The sequence below is a fragment of the Corythoichthys intestinalis genome, chromosome 21, assembly GCF_030265065.1.
Source record: "Corythoichthys intestinalis isolate RoL2023-P3 chromosome 21, ASM3026506v1, whole genome shotgun sequence".
In the NCBI taxonomy this organism is placed as follows: domain Eukaryota; kingdom Metazoa; phylum Chordata; class Actinopteri; order Syngnathiformes; family Syngnathidae; genus Corythoichthys; species Corythoichthys intestinalis.
In genome coordinates, this window is record NC_080415.1 from 41,092,344 (window position 1) to 41,109,924 (window position 17,581).

The following is a 17,581-nucleotide window of genomic DNA, read 5'->3' on the forward strand; positions in this document are numbered from 1 at the left end:
TTGGAAATGAATGGGAAGTTTGGACGTCCATGGACGTCAATGGCATCACCCCCCATAAGCGGCAATGCAATCGGGGACATTTGGGGGACACGTCCTAATGATATCTAGTCATTTTCTGTTGATTTGGGGAAAAAAAAAAATTTCCCATTGAAAATGAATGGGAAAAATTTTGGACGTCCATGGACGTCAATGGTATCAACTTACATAAGCGTCAATGGAATCCAAGTACATTGGCATCAATAGAATGAACAAACATGAAGAAATGCCATTGGAAATGAATGGGAAGTTTGGACGTCCCTGGACGTCAATGGCATCACCCTCCATAAGCAGCAATGCAATCGGGGACATTTGGGGGACAGGTCCTATTGATATCTAGTCATTTTCTGTTGATTTGGGGAAAAAAAAAAATTTCCCATTGAAAATGAATGGGTAAAATTTTGGACGTCCATGGACGTCAATGGCAGCACCCCCCATAAGCGTCAATGGAATTGGGGACGTTTGGGATATACGTCCTATTGATATCTGGTCATTTTCTGTTGATTTGGAGAAATGTAGTTTTTTCCCCATTGAAAATGAATGGGAAAAATTTTGGACGTCCATGGAAGTCAATGGCGGCACCCTTCATAAGCGTCAATGGAATTGGGGAAGTTTGGGGGACACGTCCTATTGATATCTGGTCATTTTCTGTTGATTTGGGGAAATTTTGTTTTTTCCCCATTGAAAATGAATGGGAAAAATTTTGGACGTCCATGGCCGTCAATGGCATCGACATTCATATAGTCAATTGAATCCAAGTACATTGGCATCAGTAGATTCGACATGCATGGCCGTCAATGGCATCAATGCAATGTAAATTCCATTGGAAATCCCATTGGAAGTGAATGGGACTTTTCCCATTCGAAATGAATGGGATAGTTTTTGGCAAATTTCCGAGGAAGCGTAATTTTTTTCCAAATTCTGTATACAACTTTTATGCCCCTCACCGTCCCGGAATTTTTGATGCCCAAATTATGTGATTTGGTCAAAAATTGTAGGACTAGATACATTTTGAAACTTTTTTTTTTTTCACGGAAAATTGCCGTTTACGGACGAACGGAAAAATTTTCGGGGCCATTTGTAAAGTTTCCTGTGTCACGCGAAAATTCCGGTCGTGCCGATACTTGAACGGTGCCGATCGGTCTAACGGTTCGGGCTGTGAAGCGCGCGTTTTTTTTCCATTCAAAATGAATAGGAAAGTTTTTGGCAAATTTCCGGGGAACCGTAAATTTTTGCCAAATTCTGTATACAACTTTTATGCCCCTCACCGTCCCGGAATTTTTGATGCCCAAATTATGTGATTTGGTCAAAAATTGTAGGACTAGATACATTTTGAAACTTTTTTTGTTTTTCGGAAAATTGCCGTTTACGGGCGAACGGAAAATTTTTCGTGGCGGTTTGAAAAATTCCCATCGTCACGCGAAAATTCCGGTCGTGCCGATACTTGAACTGTGCCGATCGGTGCTACGGTTTGGGCTGTGCGTTGGCTCAAAAAAACGCGGAGAATAAGATGAATAAATAATAAGTACAATAAAGTTGCACAATAACAATACCTTGTTCTTTCTTTCAGAAAGACCAAGGTAATAAAGTTGCACAACAACATAACCTTGTTCTTTCCTTCAGAAAGACCAAGGTAATAAAGTTGCACAATAACAATACCTTGTTCTTTCTTTCAGAAAGACCAAGGTAATAAAGTTGCACAATAACAATACCTTGTTCTTTCTTTCAGAAAGACCAAGGTAAATAATAAGTACAATAAAGTTGCACAATAACAATACCTTGTTCTTTCTTTCAGAAAGACCAAGGTAATAATGAAAACCTGAAATTATGGCTTTTAGTTTTGGCCACCCCAAGATTTTGAGTGGCCCCATCTGGCCACCCCTATGAAAAATTTCTGGAGGCGCCACTGTATTTTACCGTCCTGCGTCTTGACTGGCTTTTCCAATTTCGTTGTTTGCTCGGCTTGCAATGACAACAAAGAAATTGAAATGGAGTTGAAAAGTTGCTACCGTCCCTATTCAAACCTACGCCCTTGCTCCCAAGAGACGGATCGTTCCTTTTTTCTTTTTTTCTTTTTTTTTTTCAACCATGTCGATGACGTCACGTGCGTCACTCAATTCCTGTTCGATTGACGTCGACGTGACCCCTCTGGTCTGCAGAGGGCGTCCTACGTCGTTTCTTCTCTATTGTGCACGAAGAAGAAGAAGGAAAAAGCACAAGCAGCTCTAACCGATTTCTTCCGCCGCAGTGCAGTCGAGGTAAATATCGAGGTGTATGTTTTTTGGGGACAGTTTACCATAGGAGTTAAAACGGTCGTCGTGTTTTGGTCGGTCGCCGCGTGAGCCGGCAGCTACCGTGTTTTGGCCTCGCATTTCCACTTGACCGGGAGGTCAACCCGAGGCTAAGGCTAATGCTAGCTGTCGTGCACTTTCGCTTTTGGAAAGAAGACAACGAAACGGAAAATGTGGCAAATGAATGAAAAGCGGATGGATAGACACGCTCCGTGTACTCAATCTACTCGCAGTCAATCATTTTCTGTTTCGGTGGCATCCGTACGACATTTGACAGCCGAAGTTACACCGTGGAATTTCAGCTCGTTATGTTTACATGCACAGGGGCAGAAGGTAGAATAGAACAACGCCTTTATTGTCATTACACAAAGCTGAGCACAGATTAAATCCAGACTTGATACCGTCCCGTCCCGTCCCGTCCCGTCCCTTTTTATAGCAGTAAACTTGATCTAGCCAAAGCCTAAAGAGATCTGACGAGACCGGTGTTGTACCCAAATCTGCGATCCGTCAGAATCTGTGACGAAGGAGGGCGATGTTGCCAACAGCAAGGACGAAGAGGAATCGAAGAAGACCACTTACGCTAGCGGCGTGAACTGTCATTTGCTACGTAAACGAGGTTCAGTTGCTCCAAGTTGCGCATGCTTATTTGCCCTTTCACGGTACTAACGTCGTGACAGCGTTATTAAGAATATTGAAGCGGGATGCGATGCTAAGAGTCTTAGCTGTTAGCTAGTAGCTCTGCTGCACTCCTGTGCACTCTCTAAATGAGCCGGAACGCGCGCGGCTCTTAAATGTCTGTGTCACGTGACTGACGTAGCCGGTAACGCGCACGGCCGAATGGACACTCAAGTACGGTGGGTGAATTATGACATACAAAGGGTCACCACAATATGCTTTTAAAATGTTTCATGTGAATTTTTCGACATTGTGAACTAGTCCGCTGTAATAAATTGCTATTATTCTTCATCATGACGAGGTTATTATGTAAATATCCCATTAAATAAATGACGTATGGCTTTTGATCTGGTGAAAATGTGCGCTTTTTCTAAATTAGGTACCGTACTGTATTTGTGATATTATGGAATGCTCCGCTCTTATGAATGACTTTCATTATTTGAACTTATGACTCTTCCACACATGCACTCCCAATTTGAAATGTATAAGGACAATGCCGTAGTCAGTGATTGATCTCGCTGTATTTTCCTTATGCTCTTGCCCAGCCCACCAAAGACAAATCCTTACTCATCTGACATTCCTTTACCGTCATCTGAATACGTATTTCCTCAAAACGACCTCCAGAAACTATATTTTTATGGTCACGGTCTCTGGTAGGTGCAGAAATTGTGATCCTCCTCTATTGTGTCTAAAATCAATCAAGTCAGCGCTAAGGATCTTTGCTGATTTTTGGAGCCCACCCCATACTACATCTCCGCTCAATGTACATTTTGCCTTAAGGGTGACTTGACTGATTTTAGACACAATACAGCAGGATCACAATTTCTGATGCTGACCATTTCTGTCAGCCACATCTGCACCTATCGGAATATGTCACGATGAAATGTACAGACTCTGGGGGTCCACTTGTAGTAGGGGGGAGTAGGGATGGTGGGACTTGATTGTTCTTAGACACAGTAGAGGAGTATCGCCATTTCCCACAGCCACATCTGCGAACTAACAATATATTATCTGGAGGTCCTTTTGAGGAAATAAGCGTTCAAATGACGATAAGGGGATGTCGTCTAAATAAGGAATTGCCTTCGATGGGCTGGGAAATAGCACAAGGAAAATACAGCAAAATCACAGCGCATTTCTATCAGTGTCCTTATACATTGAAAATTGTGTAAGGAAGAGTAATACATTCATAGAATCAGTCATTTATTAGTGCGGATCATTTCATAATCTCCAAAATGCAATACAGTAATGTCATTTCACAACGTCAAAAGTCATACAATAAATGTCATTCATTGAATGGGATATTTACACAATAACCTCGTTAGGAAGAAGAAAAATAGGAATTTATTGCAGCTTACTATTTCACAATATCAAACGTAATCTGTTCAAGCAGAAATGTTCCAAACGTCAAAAATTCATAATACGTGTGATTTTTTGGAAGCAGACATTTTCACATCAATCCCCGTCATGATTAAATATCATGACGTTTATTCGGTGAAAGGGAAAATAAGCCTCGGCAACAGCCAGCGTATAGCCTCATTTACGTAGCAAGTGGCAGTTTACGCCGTTAGCGCAAGTGGCCTTCTTCGATTCTTCGTCGTCGTTGCTGTTGGCAACATCGCCCTGACGGATGGCAGATTTCGCTACAATGCCGGAAAAGTAAGGGGTTTTTTGCAGAACACCGCTCGCTTCGCACGAGCGAGTGACAGTTCAGAGCTCGTGGCTTTCAATCCGCATACTCTATCCGGCCGCGTGGCATCCTTCCCACATTGGGGGAAACGCGGCCGAACGAAGCGGCGTTCCAAAATGAAAGCGCTTTTCGGATTTACGGTATCGGTCGGGACAGAAAACCGACACGTGCCGGATTTCTCGGCAGCATTTCCCGACGTCGGTCGGGCGGCGAGCGCGTCCGCGGAAGGAAACGCGACTCGGCTTTGAGCCGCGTCGGGATGGTGCTGAGGGAGCTTCCGGCGGAGCAGGCGGCGCGCTCCCTGGGCAGGAACGAGGTGCTCGGGCTCCTCTTCCGCCTCACCGTCTTCGGCGCCGTGGCCTACTTCACCGTCAAGTGGATGGTGGACGCCGTGGACCCCACGCGCAAGCAAAAGGTGGAGGCGCAGAAACAGGTCAGTCCGCCGACCGCGGCTTCCGCGACCGCGCGACGACGCTCGGCCGTTTCGACAGGCGGAGAAGCTGATGCGGCGGATCGGCGTCAAAGACGTCAAGCTGTCCGAGTACGAGATGAGCATCGCCGCTAACCTGGTGGACCCTCTCGGCATGCAGGTGGGCGGACGGGACGGGACGGGCGCGCCGAAGAAAAGGTGGAGCTTTGATTTTTTTTTCTTTTTCTCAGATGTCGTGGCGCGACATCGGCGGTCTGGACGACGTCATCGCCGAGCTCCGGGAGACGGTCATCATGCCGGTCCAAAAGCGACACCTCTTCCAAACGTCCAGACTGCTGCAGCCCCCCAAAGGTAGGTCAAAGGGTCGGCGCGGCGAGGGTCACCGGGTCGGCCTGACGCCGGCCGTCCCTCCGGCGTCGACAGGGGTGCTGCTGTACGGGCCGCCGGGCTGCGGGAAGACGCTGATCGCCAAGGCCACGGCCAAGGAGGCGGGCTTCCGCTTCATCAACCTGCAGCCCAGCACCTTGACGGACAAGTGGTACGGCGAATCGCAAAAGCTGGCCGCCGCCGTCTTCTCTCTGGCCGTCAAACTGCAGCCCGCCGTCATCTTCATCGACGAAATCGGTAGGGTTCGCGCGGGGGGCGGCGGCCTGACCTCGCGACACTGACGCCCGCCGCGTGACGTCAGACTCCTTCCTGAGGAATCGCTCCAGCTCGGACCACGAGGCCACGGCCATGATGAAGGCGCAGTTCATGAGTCTCTGGGACGGCCTGGACACGGACCACCGCTGCCAGGTTGGCCCGCGGCCGGCCGCCGGCCAACCGCCCGCCCTAACCGCCGCTCGCTCTCCCAGGTCATCATCATGGGCGCCACTAACCGGCCGCAGGACCTGGACTCGGCCATCTTGAGGAGGATGCCCACCAGGTTCCACATCAAGCAGCCGGTGGGTGGTTTCGGACGCCGCCGGCCGGTCTTGTCGCTTTTCTCACGTTTGTCTTTTGCAGGGTTTGCATCAGCGCGAACAAATCCTTCAACTCATCTTGGAAAACGAGAACGTGAGCAGAGCCGTCCTTTCGCGGGCACCTTTCTTTCCTTTCCTGGCCTTTCTTTACCTTGGCGCAGGTGGACGAGTCGGTGGAGCTTTCGGAACTGGCCCGGGAAACGGAAGGCTTTTCGGGGAGCGACCTTCGGGAGATGTGCCGCGACGGCGCCCTGTCCTGCGTCCGGGACTTTGTGCGCGGCGCGGACCTCGGGTCAGTGCGTCCTTGCCCCCGTAGCGTTTTTTTGCCCCCGCCCTGAATTTGATGCCTACCGTGCATTTTGAGAGAGAAAAAAACCCCCATTTGTTTTCTTTTAGTACTAAATGACAGCATAAGTAACGGCTTTCACGGTTTAGACACGGCTCAACTTACCGACGTTCGATTCATTTGAAGTGGTAGGGACGTCTACTAGTGATAAAGTCATTGAAATTGACGGACGGGTGCTCTTTTACGGCGGCGGACGTATCTCTTAGCAGCGCTCTGAAAGGAGACGGTATTACGTAGTGCTCCCCGACGGCAACGACGCTTTCCATCTTTTGCGTTTCTCCCTTTCAGCCCGAGCGAGGATTCCATCCGTCCCATCGGCGCGCGCGACCTTCAGCGGGCCGTCGCCAAGATGAAGAAATCCAAGACGGCGGGAGGTCACGGCGCGCTGTTGCACGCGGCTCTGGACTGAACCCCCCCTGCCCTGAATCAGAAGTCGTCTCCGGCGGATGAGCTGGGACTTTTTTTTTTTTTTTTTTTTGAAAAGATCTCCCCGGAACAACAAACGAATCCTATTTTTGGCCTTGTATTCTGCCCGCTGATATTAAAGTCCAACTGAAAGACCGCGATTGCTGGTTCAGCTTCCTCTTTGTGAACGCGTGTCACGGGACGCCGACGGGCTGGCTATTTCCTTCCCTCGATTTGCATTTGCGTGTTTTACTCGGGAGAGGAATGACAAATTGCAGCTGGAGAGCAGTCGGCCTCCGTTTCCGAAAACGCCGACCGGAGCGGGGGGAACGTGAGTGCGTGTGGACTTTGTTTTGTTTGATCGTTACATGTTGATGTTGATTATTGGAACGCGGAATAGAGGGAGGTTTGCAGTTGTTCTGACAACTCAAATGACGAGAAATCTTTTGTGACAGAAGAGCTGTCTGTCGTTGGATCTCCCGCTGTTGATTTTTTCACATCACAAAAGAGCAGAGCAGACTTTGTGTCTGCCGACTGGACAAGTAAGCTATCCCGTACGTCCGTGAAGTGTGCCTCGCGGAAGAGGGCGCTCTCGCCACATTTCTCACTTCCCGACCGTCAGAGCGAGCAAAAGCAGGTTGAGGGCGGGCGAGCCGAAAGAACTGAGTCAGAAGTACGCCAGAAAGGCAAATTGTCGTCGATCGAGCTCCAAAAGGGTGAGTAGAAGCGGAACGACAACAGTGACGTCACAGGACAGGTCGGCGCTCCTTTGCTCGGCGGCTTCACGCGATCCGACCTCCGCTTCCGGTGAGTGAGTGCTATAGTCATAAAAAGCCGAACAAACTCTCCCCGCCGAAATGCGGGTATTTCAGTAGGGGGGAAAGGGGCGCTGACGTCACGTTTGTGCGCTCACCGGCGGGTTACTCGGGTCCGTGTCCGAGACTCCGACCTCCCGTCGCCGCCGCCGCCGCCGGGATCGATCACTGGCGCGCGCCCAGAAGTTCAGTGCTTACCTCCCGCCTTATACAAGTACAGTACTGAACTACCATCGTGACCGAGATGAGATCGAGGGGGGTGGCCGAAAAATGTCATTGACGTTCCTATAAATGAATTTGTGGGGGAAGTTGAGAATTTTTGACAATAGCCTTATTCTTCAAGTTAGCAGGGGTTTATTAGTCTGTGGAGTTGATTTACACAAATTCGGTGCAGTTTGGTAGTTACAGGGCTCCGGAGTGGCTTCGCTAGCACCAGTCAATGGTGCTGCTCAAAACATACCCTTTAAAATGAAGACCTAGCCCTTAAAATATTGTCTATAAAAGTTGTAAAGCAATAAAAATGAATGAAATGAACAAGACTCCTACCAAGTATTTCATAATGGGTCTAAAAGATTTTTGTGACTAGGACCTTAGAGACCATCCTTTTGCTTTGCTTAGCCAAAATGACACCTGAGGAGGCAAAATGGATATTTAGAATTTCCTTAACAGCCTCAACAACAACAACTGACCTTCAGCTGGTGATTGAACACCAACACTGTCATTATATAGACCCTACCCACGTGACGTCACAACTCCTTCCTCCTGACTGGTGCCGCCCAATTGTCCGTCAACACATCATGTTTCTCTGTTACGGCTACGTACATTCCTCCTATTTACAACGTGTTTTTCTGCTCGTTAACATTAATAATCAAAATGGTGAAGGCGTGTGTGGCGGTCGGTTGCAATAACAGAGAAGATAGACGGAGAGACTTGAAGTTCTACCGGATTCCGAGAGACCCGGAGAGGAGAGAGCGAGATGGGCTGCTGCAATTCGACGAGAAAACTGGGCTCCAAACGATTACCACAGATTATGTAGTAGTCATTTTATATCTGGTAAGATGCATTTAATATATATTTAGAGGGTTTTGGGCTGACAACCACAATTAAGATCATTGCTAGGCTAATCGCCGACAACATACACGTATGTATGTAGTGAGAGTGCTATCGCTAAACCATATAAACATTAAAAGCCCTAACTCCATTGACAAACGACATGAAATACATTAGACTTGACAGTGGATGTTAGCAAGAACAAAAGATTTTGAATTGAAAATTTCGTAACTCACCTTTCCAAGCACAAGATAGATTCCTGCCGAATTTTCGTGGACGAGGACCTGTTTCACCCAACCAGCAACAAAGTATTTATAAGCCTCCAAGCTCTTAAAGATTTTCAAACTTTGGTGAGAATAGGCTGATTTTGTGTGGACAAGATAGTTGTACAGTTCAGGGTAGCTAGCAGACGTCAGGCAAATACGGCGGAGACAGCGGGTCGAAAAACATCGATTTAGGCATCAAATACGGATCTGGCGAATGGATAAACTGAAGCTTTTCCACATAACGCCTTTTATGCAACGCATCAAGTGAGTTTACGGCATCCGAAAGCACCGGGTCTTCCATGAAATGCATTATAAATTGCTCGATCAATTGAGACCATTGACAATACAGACACAAAATGACGGACAAGTGGGCGGAACCATACAGCGAGCACGTGATTTTGTGACGTCGGTGGGTAGGGTCTATATATATGGCGGGAAACAGACAAGGCTGAAAAAGCCGGTTCTGCTCTTGAAAAAAAAACGGCTGTATTTTAAGCCAATACAACTGTTGTCTTTGATAGAACAATTATGTCTGTATGCTGCCTCCAGCCTATTTTTAATTTTTACCCTGGAGACCCCCCGTTTACAGACACCGCACCACACGACCGCTTTTGATTCAACCTAGCCATAAGAAGGGCTATCATTACATTTGTTATTCAAAATGTCTATCATTTTTAGCCTAGAAGAATAATTTGATGTCTAATTTTTAGTTTTTTTTTTTAAAAATAGACTTTAAAAAATGATTCACTCACATATTTTTAACTTTTAAACAAATTACGTCACAATGAAAAAAATAGGTCACGGATATCTACCTCATAACTATGGCTTCATTGTATTTTTTTTTTTGTTACTGTCACATTTTCCCTGATACTTTAGATGAGGAATAATCCACCCAAACAAAAAAATTGAAGAAGAAACATTTAAATGGTAAATATTTGGAAAACAAAATGTAGACCACTCCTTGAAGTCCGTGACGTTTGAGTCGTGTCCCTTTCTATATTCTAGTGTTTCACCATTAAGATCCAAAGTCCAGCTGTGGCCATTCACAGCTGTATATGTAGACTAGATGATACACGCCACACGGAGTTAGTTTATGGTCCGAAACAAGGTAAGTAGGCCATAATATCTGGTTAAGATAGGGGTGTCTTTTAATTATGTTTGCGCGCGCTCGCGCCTCGACTTAGCGGATCCGGGATCGGCGCTGACAAACCCTAAGCTGAATGACTAGCGTGCATCTTTTTGACCCGTGTTGCCGTTTGGATTGCTTATTATTGGATGATAAATGAGGTCTTTCAATTAGAAAGGCTAAACACAGTAGATAGATGGTGTTTTGTACTCACCTTTATACTGTATGTTTACTTTTAATCTCAGTCGCACAATCAAGCGCGTGGCCGTAGAATGGCCAGTCATCGTTCTTGGGTTTCTATTTACTTGAAGTGGCGCATCTTACGACAGGATTTCAGTGTAGCAAACTTACCATAACATCGCTCTGCTTTAGTTTTTTTGGGAAGAACAGAGTTGGTCAAATCAAAAGTTCAACAGGCATGCGCGGACATCGGCAGAAGAGTTGAAATGTACAGTACAACCTAGAAAGCCTTTTGACTCATTTTAAACAACACCAGTAACTTTCATTAAAGGTACAACAATGCATTGACATTCTTAGTTGCAAAATGATTTCAAAAGCCCACTTGCAAAAATGGAAATATAATGGTATTTGAATTCAACCCGATTGAAATTTATTCTGTCCAAGAAGCACGGCACGGCCCCGAAGTAACGCTTTTTCATACAAGTCGATGCTTTCACCCGACGACTATGAAATGACAATCAGTTGAAGAAATAGATCAGATAACGTTTCTGTTACAAAATGATCTTTGAAGTGTTTGTTATAAATGATGTACCAGGATGGGGTTTTTTTAAGTGAGAAACTATCAAAGGTCACAAAAATGTCTATTTTCTTTTTTTTCAGGTGTCAAAAAATGCCCTCCTGCTCAATTTATGAGATTTGAAGCTTTCTAATGGTGTAGGCACGCATAGGACAATTTTGAAATTTTAGAGCGGAACGTCAAGCCACCTGATTGTTTTCGGTAATAGATACATACAATGTATTGTAAGTTCATTTTATTGCTGAGACTGTTTATGGGTCATCAACATGTTTTGCCCCCACCACAAAATTCCAACTCCGGCTATGCTGAGATGAAGATCGCAGCAATATCATGACAATTTACTTCGATTATAATCCAGAACTTTGCTCACGAAATGGCAAAATGCCTAATGTATTATGGATTTCCTTTCCAAGTTAAAAGAGAGCGCAATTCGACCGAGGCAACAATAGAGGGAGCCTTTCACCTCAAGTACCCATCAAGTATGAACCAATGAAATGTCAAACGTGTGTGTTTTTGCAGACGCTATGCAGCGTGCAGTTTTGGCGGTGGCGGCGCTGTTATGCGGAGCGGTCCCGGCCCGGCCTTCGCCGCGTGGCGCTTATGGGGACCGGGCCACTTTGGACCCCGAAGTCCACATGAACATTGTGAGCGCTCCGCCGCGCTCCTTTCATTTTTTACACGCGGCGGAGTTGTCTTGACGAGTGTCGTCGCACGTAGAGCGAGATCATCCGACATTGGGGATATCCCGCCGAGGAGCACCAGGTGGTGACGGAGGACGGCTACATCCTGACGCTCAACAGGATCCCGACGGGACGGCGCTCCGGACAAAGTAAGCGCCGCCGACCGACTTTTTCGAGCGGATGGAAAAGGTGCGCTGACGGACCGCGGCGCAGGTCCGACGGGCGCAGTCTTCCTGCAGCACGGCCTGCTGGCGGCCGGCAGCAACTGGGTGACCAACCCGCCGGCGTCGGGCCTGGGCTTCGCGTTGGCCGACGCCGGCTACGACGTCTGGTTGGGAAACAGCCGCGGCAACACCTGGTCGCGGAAACACCGCACCCTGACGCCCCGACAAGAGGAATTCTGGAGCTTCAGGTGCAAAGCCGCGCGAAAGGCCAGGCGAAAGGCCCCGATCGGGCGCTCGTCCCTCCGTCCTGACCGCCCGCCTGTTCCGCGCGCAGCCACGACGAAATGGCGCTTTTGGATCTTCCGGCCGTGGTGGACTACATCCTGAAAGCCACGGGTCAAGAAGGCATCTTTTACATCGGACACTCGCAGGGGACCACCATCGGTAAAACGCCGGTTTGGGCACGCACGCGGTCTCCGCGGACCGACGAAAATGACCGACGGAAATTTTGACAGGCTTCGTGGCGTTCTCCCAGCTTCCCCGATTGGCCGCCAAGATCAAGTTGTTTGTGGCCTTGGCTCCGGTGGCCACCGTGTCCTTCGCCAGAAGCCCCATGAGCAAACTGGCCGTCCTGCCCGAATTCCTGTTTTGGGTAGGTCGCGCCGTTTCTCCCCCTTCCAAAGGATCGGACGTCATCGGCGTTCGAAAAATAAGACGGTGGCGACGACAGCTCTTTTTACACTCCCGACACCGGTCCGCCGCGTCCGATCCATTTGAAGCGGGGAGGTGAACTATCTAGCGCCGTCAATCAGTCAAGCGTTGTCTAAGCGAGCTATAGTAGCCGCGACTTTCCTGTCATACGGTCAGTTAGTAGGAAAAGAAAGAAAGACAGCAAACATCGCCGTCACGACGGCCGCCTTTCCCGCAGGACCTGTTCGGGAGGCGGGACTTCCTGCCGCAGAGTCACATGATCGAGTGGTTCGCCGAGCACGTGTGCGACAGACGACCGCTGGACCATTTGTGCGCAAATATTTTCTTCGTCCTGTGCGGCTTCGACGAGCTCAACCTCAACGCGGTGGGTGGGCCCGCCCGTCGCTCCCTTTCCCGCGGTCGCCGCTCATCCCCCGCGCGTCTTTTTTCAGTCGCGCACGGCCGTCTACACCACGCACTGTCCCGCCGGAACGTCCGTCCAGAACATGCTTCACTGGGCGCAGGTAGGCAAGCCCGCCCGCCCGGCCGCCAGCTCGCACTTTGAAAACGCCACGACGCCGTCATTGTGTCCAGGCGGTCACCGGAGGTCATCTGTCGGCGTTTGATTTTGGGACGGCGGGCAACGTCAAGCATTACAACCAGGTGAGCGATCTAACGCCAACGCCGAGCCCGCGTAACCGCGACCTCTCCCGCACGCAGACGACGCCCCCGCGTTACAACGTGGGAGACGTCCGGGTGCCCACGGCGATCTTCTCGGGGGGACGCGACACGCTGGCCGACCCCAAAGACGTGGCGCTGCTCCTCATGCAGGTCAATGGCTAAACGCGCCCGAGTGTATTGGCGGCGCTGACCCGTATTGCTTTTCAGTTGCCCAACGTGGTCTTCCGTCAAGAAATCCCCCACTGGGATCACTTGGACTTCATTTGGGGCCTGGACGCCCCCAAGCTGATGTTCCCCACCATCCTGAAGCTGATGCAGCAGTACCGCTAGAGGTCGACCCTCTGCTGGAAATGTGGAGGAGCCAAAGAACCAAAGACGAGCCCAATCAAGTCCAGATTAAATATCGAAGAATCATTCGATGTAATAGTCCGAAAGTTGTAATATTACCAGAGTAAAAACAAGGCATACGTTGTCATATAATGAGGAAAAATCTTGTCCTTTTTCCGCTAATAATGTTACGACTTTGTTCTCGCAGTCTTTCTTTTTTTGCCCCTAAATTGTAGCATCATCATGCACACCAAGCCTTCTCGGGTGACATCGTGATGGGCTGCTCCATTAAACACATTTAAAAAGGCGATGGAGACTTGGTCTTTCTTTTCAACTTTTGATAGCCACACCGGAAGCGTTTGTCTCGGCGTGACCGCAAATGACTTTGGAACAGACCGCGGATCCAAAATTCCCAAGAGAACGGTGTTGTTCGTGAGGTTCTAGGGCTAGTTTATGGTAAGGACAAACTGTAACCAGGACGGTGTGCCGGTCAGAGCACAGGAATAAAGGCGGTGAAACCACTGTTGATTTAGAAAGGCTTGAATTTGCCTGAAATTGTCCAAAATATTCCTTGATGTACAAAATGAGGAATTGAACGCCACAGGGCCTGAAGTATAAACCCAGTCTGAAATAATTCAAGAAAAAAAGGAATAAACTCAATTATTATCATACATTTCAAATTCATCAAGAAAATACAGCCAAATGCACACATTAACTAAAAAGCATACGATGAGTGATTTAGCTGACAATAAATGGACAAATGAGGTCATCTAGCGGCCGTAACGTGAACTACCGTCTGACGACATCACAGTCTCCGATACTAATTTCCCCCCATACTAGTTTAATTTACCACAATCGCAATTCAACACAGGAAATAAGACAGGTCAAGCAACATCCACATCTTACATGCATTGCGAAGGTATAAAAACATAAACAATGCACATATAAACCACTCCGTTAGCGATAGCGACCGTTAGCAATCGATGCTAATATGCTAACGAATCCACAAACGTCTCAAAAGGAACTAAACAGACAAACTACACCTATATAACAGTTCACTTACTTGTAATCATTTACTGATGTGCTTGGATGCACATCAAGGAGCGAGGAAAAAGAAGGATTACACAGATTAAAGTTATTGCTCAATGCTCAGTTGCTCACTCGCCAACACGAGCAAAAAACAGGCATTGTGAGATAGCGACAACCACAGGAAAAACACGGGAAAACAATTTAAGAAACAAATTACACTTTAATCTGTCATGACAGAACATCGCTTCAATGATATCTAATAATGATTATGATATCTGAATGATATCTGGCGCCATCTAGCGTCGTGAATGGGTCTAGACCGCGAATATAAGACGACCCCCTCTTTTTCAGTCTTATTTCAATGCAAAAAAACACCGTCTTATATTCGGGCCAGTACGGTATTACCGTAAATAAGGAGAGAAGGCGCTCGATTGAGTTGAAAAACTTGAAAGCAGAAGGAGGAAGCTAATTAGCTTGAGTAATCGTTCTAAAAAACACCTCCTTCCACTCTCTTTTTATTTAGGACGGCCCTAGTGACAAGAGAGGTGCCAACCCTAAAGGGATGGGGAGCAAAGCGGGCGACACCGACCGCTATGAATTTGGTTGGCGATGTGTATGCGTGTAGGTGGGATTAATACACGTGTGTCCGCACATTCCAGCCAAGCAAAAAATGTCTTTGTTGTTGCCTAGAGTCTTCAAGGCTTCTTCAAGAAAAACACTCCCTCTTTATAAGCACAATAAGCAAAGCATTTCTTCATTGCAAGCAGCTATTGATTAGAGCAATTATATGATAAACATCTCAAGAACTATCACATGGGATACATTTCATGAAGCAATAGCATTTGGCAAGTCATACATTGCAACAATATGATTTGTTCAATGTCCCAGACGGATTAGATCTCAATGTTTGTGGCTTGTCCTGGACGGCGACCCGTGGAACCCGGGCCGGGTTAAACCGCTTAAAATGATAAGGCGGATTATTCAAACACGTCTGTACTTATCGATCACTAAAATGTCCGTTTACCGCAATCGATCATCGAACATACAATATACATACAATCTTCGTTGGTAAAAGCAAATATTTAATAACCATTTAATAAACGGCGACGTCAGGAAATGACCGGAGCAGTCGGCCGCCGGTCGTGGCGAACGGGTCGCGTCGGGGATAGGCTCCCTCCGCCGACCCGGAGTCCCGATCACTGAGTCTTCCTCAGCAGCCGCACCACTTTGGTGAACTTCAGCCTCACGGCGATGTCCAGCGCCGACTCGTCGTCCTGGAAACAAAACAAATGACCGCCTGAAGTCGGCCGGCTATAGCGACGATGCCCGGAACATATCCACTTTTTACATCCTGTTGTATAAATTGATGAAAATGTCTGCTTTTCATTCTTTTTTTACGGGACCCATTAGCTTGGGTTGAAATGGAAGTTTTGCACAGAATACTATGGTACTCCACTTTTTGGCCCCTAACACTCCATCATAATCGCGCCCCAAAATGCTAAAACAAACAAAAAAAACTCAAGACTAAAGTGAGGTTTTTTTTGGGTTCAATTAGTATTGTTGTGAGGTTTCAGTTTGATATCCGTTATTTCAGTGGAAAGAGAAAAAAGATTTTTGTTAAAGCTGGCTTTTCTACACAAGTGGTATTATTTTGAACATGATTTTTACAGTAAGAATTGAAAATGATTTTGTTCAAGGATGATTCGCTAATACAAAAGTCATTTTGTGTGTGTATGTGTGGTTTTTGACGTTCTTATTGTGCTATTATTTTAGGAATAACAAAGCCTGTCGAGTAACCTCTGAGAATTTCAAGTTGTGTCTTTATATGGAATTTTGCTTAGCTCCCTTGAAATATATGCAAGTGATAAGGCATCAAATTCGAGTGTCCTCTTTTTCGGATATCAAAATAAGCCGGGTCACCCTAGCCTCGGACGGAGCGAGCGTACGTGGTTCTTGACGTGTGGGTCGGCGTCTCTGAGGAGCAGCGGGGGAACTAAATGGTGACGTTTCCTCAGACAAACGTAGTGAAGAGCCGTGTTGCCTTTCTGCGCACACGGAAGAAGAAAGTGAGCGGCCTTCGGTCGATCGGCGGCGGGCGGGCGGGCGGTCGTCGTACGTAATCGGCCGCGTTGACGTCCACTTCGCTGTCCAGCACCAGCTTCATCAGGGCCTCGTTACGCCGCTGCTTCTGCAACTACAAGCGCGCACACGCAGACGGTCACGCGACGCCGTCCCTCGACCTTGTTATTACCGAACAGCGACGACGCACGCTGACGTGCCAGGAGGAAGTATCCCAGGAGGAGGATGGGCATCAGGATCAGGATGATCAGGTGATCCAGGAGGGAAAAGTTCTGCTTGGCCACGTAGTGGAGGCACGTGCGCCGCTTCTGAAAGTCAAGCAAAATCAGCCGGTCGCGAGAAGTGCTTCCTTTTTTCTATTTTTGGGAGAAGAAACGACCTCGTCTGACCTTGTTGCGCGCGCGCACATCGGCCCGGCGCTCCATCAGGAAGGCCGCCGCCCGCAGGTGGCCCCGGCGACAGGCGGCGATGAGTGGCGTGTCCCCGGTGACGTCGTCCCGCGCGTCGACGCTGTCGGGATCGCGGGCCGCCAGCGAAGAGAGACCGCGGACGTCGCCGGCGTACGCCAACCGACAAGCCGGCTGCGTTCGCGCAAAACAGAAGCCGTCGCGTGACTTTCACATCCCGATTCAACTTGTCGGACAGGTTCAGCAGACACACGCACGCTCGCATCGACTTTATATCGGCACTTTGGCCCTCCGGCTTCTTGGCGTCCCAATCAACGGCTGTTGACAGACTTGTCACGTCTATAAGCTCATTTTCTTGACTTAAATGGCTGCATGCGTGTTTACCCGCAGTATGAGGACGCGGTGGATGTTTAAAAAGCCAAATGAGCCTGTTGCTTCTTACCTGCGAGTACACCTTGCCCATGATGTCCGACGGTAGGTAGAGACGGAGGCGACGCTTGCCGCCTTCCTGCCTTCGCTTTCAAAATAAAAGACCTGGGTCTTATCTATTGGACGCAGGAGGAAGTTGCAGCCTTGACGGAAAATCTTATTCTTTCCATTTCAGTAATAAAGCTCTTGAATGAGGCTTTTGCTCTTATTGTCTTGTTCTCCCGAACGGATTGTGACCACATGAAAAAC

General features: G+C 48.0%; 3 protein-coding genes across 6 annotated transcripts; 2 read left to right on the forward strand and 1 right to left on the reverse strand.

Moving 5' to 3' along the window:
• Window positions 1-2,166: 2,166 nt before the first annotated feature.
• atad1b (ATPase family AAA domain containing 1b) lies at window positions 2,167-6,987 on the forward strand. The gene is made up of 10 exons (XM_057825550.1): window positions 2,167-2,294; window positions 4,876-5,122; window positions 5,181-5,279; window positions 5,350-5,470; window positions 5,543-5,743; window positions 5,808-5,914; window positions 5,974-6,063; window positions 6,125-6,175; window positions 6,243-6,373; window positions 6,716-6,987. The coding sequence occupies exons 2-10, from the start codon at window positions 4,949-4,951 to the stop codon at window positions 6,834-6,836; spliced, it is 1,095 nt and encodes a 364-aa protein (XP_057681533.1). The 5' UTR covers window positions 2,167-2,294; window positions 4,876-4,948; the 3' UTR covers window positions 6,837-6,987.
• Window positions 6,988-7,049: 62 nt separating this feature from the next.
• lipf (lipase, gastric) lies at window positions 7,050-13,696 on the forward strand. Of its 4 annotated transcripts, XM_057825546.1 has the most exons (12): window positions 7,224-7,374; window positions 7,455-7,639; window positions 11,366-11,490; window positions 11,564-11,675; window positions 11,740-11,938; window positions 12,025-12,134; window positions 12,206-12,342; window positions 12,619-12,765; window positions 12,833-12,904; window positions 12,975-13,043; window positions 13,101-13,211; window positions 13,269-13,696. In XM_057825546.1, the coding sequence occupies exons 3-12, from the start codon at window positions 11,371-11,373 to the stop codon at window positions 13,389-13,391; spliced, it is 1,200 nt and encodes a 399-aa protein (XP_057681529.1). In that variant the 5' UTR covers window positions 7,224-7,374; window positions 7,455-7,639; window positions 11,366-11,370; the 3' UTR covers window positions 13,392-13,696. The 4 variants fall into 4 exon arrangements, with proteins under 4 accessions (XP_057681528.1, XP_057681529.1, XP_057681531.1 ...); XM_057825545.1 differs by lacking the exons at window positions 7,224-7,374; window positions 7,455-7,639 and adding an exon at window positions 7,050-7,163; XM_057825548.1 differs by lacking the exon at window positions 7,455-7,639 and having other exon boundaries at window positions 7,272-7,374.
• ankrd22 (ankyrin repeat domain 22) lies at window positions 13,505-17,498 on the reverse strand. The gene is made up of 6 exons (XM_057825551.1): window positions 17,346-17,498; window positions 16,886-17,077; window positions 16,697-16,804; window positions 16,534-16,611; window positions 16,364-16,462; window positions 13,505-15,691 (listed from the first exon to the last, which is right to left on the reverse strand). Exons 1-6 carry the CDS (start codon window positions 17,364-17,366, stop codon window positions 15,614-15,616), a joined length of 576 nt encoding a protein of 191 aa, XP_057681534.1. The 5' UTR covers window positions 17,367-17,498; the 3' UTR covers window positions 13,505-15,613.
• Between the last annotated feature and the right edge of the window lie 83 nt (window positions 17,499-17,581).